The sequence below is a fragment of the Microtus ochrogaster genome, chromosome 18 (assembly GCF_000317375.1).
Source record: "Microtus ochrogaster isolate Prairie Vole_2 chromosome 18, MicOch1.0, whole genome shotgun sequence".
In the NCBI taxonomy this organism is placed as follows: domain Eukaryota; kingdom Metazoa; phylum Chordata; class Mammalia; order Rodentia; family Cricetidae; genus Microtus; species Microtus ochrogaster.
This window is the reverse complement of record NC_022020.1, coordinates 45,159,209-45,165,623: the sequence shown is the minus strand read 5'-3', so window position 1 is coordinate 45,165,623 and position 6,415 is coordinate 45,159,209. Positions and strand designations below refer to the sequence as shown.

General features: G+C 38.9%; 1 protein-coding gene across 1 annotated transcript in view; it reads right to left on the bottom strand.

Moving 5' to 3' along the window:
* Positions 1-2,801: 2,801 nt before the first annotated feature.
* The window catches only part of Adamts19 (ADAM metallopeptidase with thrombospondin type 1 motif 19), a 177,927-nt gene continuing 174,313 nt past the window's right edge, over positions 2,802-6,415 (bottom strand). The window contains exon 23 of the mRNA XM_005356385.3: positions 2,802-3,838. Within this exon, the coding sequence (XP_005356442.1) occupies positions 3,687-3,838 (152 nt within the window). The 3' untranslated portion in view covers positions 2,802-3,686. The remainder of the gene's footprint in view (positions 3,839-6,415) is intronic.

Sequence of the window (6,415 nt, the reverse complement as noted above, 5' to 3'; positions counted from 1 at the left end):
AGACACTGGAGAGCACTCACCTTCTTTATGCAAAAGAAAAAAAAAGAAATACGAGAGTATGTGATTTGACAAAAACCTGACCCATTTAGAGTCATAAACTCAATCAACAAGTTGACATTTTCTACATGAATACTTTGTCCATGAAGTTTATAATGACTGATCTAACTTACACATAGTTATGGCATCTATCTTCCAGAGAAAGCAATAGGCACTAACAACAAGAGTTAATAACAAAACAATCAAACCACTAATGTTTCAAGAACCAAGTTTATTATGTGCTTATCGTGTGCTTGATACAGCCTGGCTGCTGCCAAAACATATCTAATGAGTAAGTGTTTCTCGGACCGCTCTTCCCAGAGTATTCCTTGGGGGAAAATACACATCTTTGAGAAGAGCCTAACTTGCCTTTGGCTCTCTGTGTTGGCAAGCGGAGACACAGAACTTACATCCAAATAGATTTGATTAGACCCTTCCCTTAGCCAAAGTATGACATAGGTGAAGTGAGGATTTGGTTCTCCTTAGGCTTCTTCCGGGTTTCTCTGTCTTGCTCTATGCACGGGAGGTTTGTGTGCTGTCTCTTCGTTTGCCAATTTAGTCTTTTCGCATATTCTGTCTTTATTCTGAAACCCACCACTTAGCATTTCTTACCACTATTCTCGAAGCACATATGGTGTAAACAGGAAAACTATCCCCTCCCCACCTACTGATTCTTCACACTGTCACCCCAACCTGACACTCTGCTAGCATCCAAGAGTTCTCTTCTCTTTCCTATCTCTTGTGTGCCTATGAATCATCTGAGTCACAGGTGACACTGAACCTTCCAGAAAATCCTTACAGTCTCCTTAGCAAATATGACTTTCCCTCCTTTGAAACTTGATTTTCACCTTTGTCTGCTTGATAATGTGTTTCATAATTTTATTTTAAAAGTCTCTTTTGGTGGTTAATATTGATTGCTAATTTGACAGTCTTCAGAATCCCATAGGAGACAATCCCTTGGGGACGCCTATGAGATATGATCTAGATTCAGTTACTAAAGGAAGATCCACTCTTGACTGTGGGTGAGGCATTCCAGGGTGACTGCAAAGAAGAAAATTAATTGAGCACCGTCATTTATCTCTCTCTGCTCCCTGACAATCAATTCAGTCTGATCAAATGCCTCGAACTCCCATCCACCATGAGAGTCTCTTCATAATGATCTGTACCCTCAAACTGTGATCTAAAATAAACCCTTTCTTCCTTGTTGTGGAGTCTGATATTTTATGACAGCAACAGAACAAGTAATTAACAGAAAATTGGTGGCAAATGTGAGGTTGTTGTTGCGATCAACCTGATCTCAGGCCTTCGGAATTGGTTTGCCTCGGAAGATGAAAAACTTTGGAACTGTAAGCAGGGGAGAGCTTGGAACACAAGGTGGAGGCCCAGCTCATGAGGGTATAGAGGGGAATGGGAATTCTAAGAAACACTTGGACTAGATGCTATTCAGACAATATCTGGCAAAGAATCTGGCTTCCCCAGTCCTGAGAACTCATGTAAGAGTCTCTTCCATTCTTATACCTGTAGGCACCCAGTTTTTCCAGTATCGTGTCTTGAAGATGCTATTTTCTAGTGTGTATTTGTGGCGTATTTTGTCAAATATGTGGTGGCTGTAGTTACGTGTATTCATGTGTAGGTCTTCTACTTTGTTCTAGTCTAGAAGCTTGTTTCTGTTCCAGTATCGTGCTGTTTTTTATTAGTTTAGCTATGCCATACAGCTTGAAATCTGGGACAGTGATCCCTCCAGCCTTGCTCTTTTTGCTCAATGTTACTTTGGCTGTCTGGAGACTTTTGGTTCTATATGAATTTTATGGTTAATGTAAAGAATGCCTTAGGGATTTTGATTGGGATGTAAATGAATCTGTAGATTTCTATTGGTAGAATGAACATTTTCATAGTATTAATCCTGATACTCCAGAAGGGTGAGAGGTCTTTCTGTTTCTAGTGTCTCCTCCAATCTCTTTATTTAGAGATTTTAAGTTTTCATTGTAGAGGATTTTTACCCACTTGGTTGGGTTTATTCCTACATACTTTTTGAGGTTATTATGAATGCAAGTGTTCGCATGATTTGCTACTCAGGCTACAGGCTTCTGTAAGTTGATTTTGAATCTTGTCACTTTCTTTGTGAAACTAAAAACTTCATGAAACTGCTTCTGCATTGGATCATGGAATTTAAGGTAACTGAAATCTGTATTCCCAGGCCTTGACCATTCATATGTGTATCTGGAATAAGCTATCTCTTATCTCATCCCCTTTAAGATGAGAACTGTGTTGTTGGTTTTTGTTTGTTTGTTTTTGTTTGTATCAACAGTAATATAGAGAAGGTCAGCTGATTTCTAAACATGCAGTGGGCTGCACTGTAAAAGGGACCTCGGTTTTAGGGAACATGAACAGTTAATGTCTTAAATACACACACGTTCCTCTTGCTCCAGAAAGAGACCCTCTGTCTCCCTGTGGTCCACTCTGCCTGCTTCCTGCAGTAGATTCTTCAGAACAGAGGCAAATAGCACCTCTTCCTGCCAAGTGTGGAGATGTGGACAGCCCTGTGAAGAACTCTCTCCCCAAAGGAAGTTTCATGTATTTTGCTAGAAAAACAAAAAACAAAAGAACCGTGCCAATCATGTACAATATTTTATTACAAGAAAAAAAATTAAGATGTCTTTTGAATGTTTCAGAGAGTTATAATTTTTATTTTTTAAGGGGAAAAATACAACGGAACTATCAAAATATTATTTGAATCTCATTTCCTTTTCCTTATTCCTAGGGAAAAGAAGAACAAATATTCACTACCTTTGCTCACATGATTGGTGAGCCTAAGTAGTCTGCTCATCAATACATCTTCTACGGGGTGTAAGGATGTAGGTGGAACGTTTTCTTTATTGGAAATGTTGTTAAAAAGCTACACTCTAATGGCATGTTAAAAGAAGACAGGTTTTTGTAGGATGCTGCCACTTCTGTCACAGTTTCCCTGCACCCACACCAACAGTGCAACGGTGATTCAGTGTACATCTTTACAGTGCTTCATGGTCACAATACTTGTGTTCAAGTGCATGTTCGCGAACATGATCCAAGTCTCTGTCTTGACTTCTCCACTATTAGCATAAAAGTATCATTACAGTAGACGGTCTCCTATACTTGCCTCTAAATCTGAATCAAGTTCAGAATACATTCTCTTCAGATTGTTCAAGACTGTGAGGTTTGTTCTGTTTACACATCTCCTGCGGATTACAGAAAATGGGCAGGTTCTGCAGCAGGACACAAGAAAATAGGTCATTTTCTGCACATATAGCTAAGCTATCATGCCAAGGTAGTGTACACACTGGATAACTTAATGGCATTGGTGGAGAGAAAATAGCACCTTTCAGACAGCCCTAAATGAAAAAAAAAAAGATCATTTCTTTTTATTAGTGTACTAGACCTAACTTATTAAATTCAAATAAAATTATTTATGAACCCTTATAGTAAAAAAAAATCAAAATGTTTGAATAACCAAAAACAAACACCACATTAGATGTTTGGCAGGCAAATAAATTAATTTGATTAAATTATATGTAATCTGATAATATTTGGTCTGAAAAACATGCTAGTGTGTGTGTATTTATAAATAATGTAATAGCAAAAAGCTACGAGCCAGTTGGCCAGCCCGCCAGAGGTCAACTCTTCTGTTGCAGCTTCTGGGCATAGAAGTCCCTGCAGGTCTCACAGCAGCGCTGGTACCACCGCATGTCCTGGCACAGGTTCTTCTCCCGGATCACTCTGCAGTACACTGGCCACTGGTCTCCCAGGCACTTGAAGGTCAGGGCAGCTGGGAAACAGAACAAGGTGAATTCACCCTGGGAAGGCTCCTAGGTGCCGTCAGTAGGAACAATTTTTACTATTTTTTGTGGATTAATTTGTCTCTCTCTTTTTTTTTTTTGTTTTTGTTTTTGTTTTTCGAGACAGGATTTCTCTGTGGCTTTGGAGCCTGTCCTGGAACTAGCTCTGTAGACCAGGCTGGTCTCAAACTCACAGAGATCCACCTGCCTCTGCCTCCCGAGTGCTGGGATTAAAGGTGTGCGCCACCATCGCCCGGCTGTCACATTTTTTTTTTAACGTGTGTATCTTGCCTGACAGAACATACAAGACAAAGATTGCCCACCCTGCCAGCAGGATGAGTATATAATGCTCTCAGCTGGGAAAAGTTGAAGCTTACTGCAAACAGATTGCTCACAGTCGCTGTGCAGCAGAGCTTTTGAGTTTCTATTGCATTTGTTGATCATCTGTGGTAGTTGCCTTTCCTGTTGCTGTGATAAAAAATATTCCAGTGGAAACAGTGTGGGCTCAAGGCCAAGAAGCAGATAGGGACAGATGCTTGTGCTCACCTCTCTGTCTCCTTTTCATATAGTCCAAGATTCCATCCTAGGGATTGGTGCTACTCACAGTGGGTGAATCTTTCTGCTTCAAATAACGTAGTCAAAATAATTTCCACCATGGATGCTAAGAGGCTCGCTTCCCATGTGATTCTAGATCTCAAGCTGATAACTGAGATTTACCAGCATATCTATTGTAGATCTACGTATTATTTACATTTTAAAAACTTATTTATTTTGTATTATATATATACAAGAATTTTTTCTGCAAATATGGATGTGTACCATGAGATAGTGCCTGACCTGATCAAAAGAGGGCATCAGATCCCCTGGGACTGTAGTTACAGATGGTTGTGAGCCACAGTGTGGATGCTGGGAATCAAACCTGGGGCTCCTGCAAGATCTGTAAGAACTCCTAACCACAGATCCATCTCTCCAGCCCCTGTATGTATTATTTAAATGGGGTCTTGGTATGTAAACTCTCTGGTTTCAGTCTGAGTGTTGAAATTATAATTGTCTACAACCATGTCATTTAAACTTTTATTCAAAGATTTTAGATGTTAGGATTAAATAAAAAAAAAGCATTTTCTCTTCCCTTCTGTATCTACATGTATATAAGTAATCTTTTGTTTCTTTGACACAGTATCACTCTGCAGCTCATATTGTTTTGTAGTCCCATATGTAACCAAAGATGGCCTTGAGTTGTCAAATATAAAGTTATAAAACTTAAAGTTCCCAATCATGGTGCTTGTGTTTTAAGGTACATCTTTCTTGAGTGAGAAATATCCCCCATCAACTCATTGATTTCAACACTTTGATCTCTAATTGTTGGTGCTGCATGGGAAGGATCTAGAACATTTAAGCCATGGAGCCTTGGTGAAGGAAGTAAGACACCGGGAACAGGCTTTGAGATTCTACGGTTTGGCCTCACTTTCTCTCTCTGCTCCCTATGTGTCCATAAAGTGTGATTGACCGAACTTATGGTCAGCTGCCATACTTTCCTTTGGCCATGATTGATAGAGATATAAATGACCCCTTTCTTCCCCAACTTACTTTTGGTAAGATTATTTACTGCAGCAATAAAGAGAAACCAACATACCCTTCAAAGACTAACAAGTAAAAGATATGTAATTTTAATAAAATCCCTCCCTTTATTTTATGGTTTTCTCCTAAATTATACCTCACAGATTCCATGTGGTTGATAGAAAAGGTTGCATGTTATTGAAAGCATGCATTTGAGGTACCTGTCTTAGAACTGTTTAACTTTTGTCTTGATTAATGTTATTTTATTTTAACTAATTATTTCAAAGAAACATTAATTATTAGACTCAAAAAGAATTGTTGTGTTTCCATAAAAAAACAAGCTTACCCATTTCTTTGAATTTTGTGTTTTCAGTATAAAAGTACGTATGATAAATTGCCCCCTTTTATTTGTCTATTATTTAAATAGTGACATCATTTAAATTGTTTTCCCAGAAGTTATACGCACAGGTGAAAAAACTTAAACCACTGGTTGCCAGGTTGAAGTGATTTTAAAGGTACTAGTTGCCACAGATATAAAAGATAATGCAGTCATTAAGATTTTCCATTCAAATATAGGTTACCTGCATATATTATAAATTGATTATAAATTAGATTATATTAAAGAACTCGGGCTAGCTACAAAAATAGTTCATGACATTAAAATATAAGTAACAAAAGATTGTCAGTAACCAATACTGTATGTTCTCTCTCCTATGTGGTTCCTAGGTTTTAATTGCTCTGTGTGCGTGTGTGTGTGTGTGTGTGTGTGTGTGTGTGTGTGTGTCTATTTCTATGTTAGCGAAGTGTGCATAGAGGCCAGAAAAGTGACCCCTGAAATAGGAACAAGAGAGACTGTAAGGGAGCAGGGTGGGAAGGGTAACAGAGCACATATGATATGAAAGTGGAAAGAGCAATACTGGGGATGAAGGGTACAGTGGGTACCAGAGGCTGTGAGGATGAAAGGAACAGTGGGAACTGGTGGTCATGGGGATGAAGGGTACAGTGGGAAC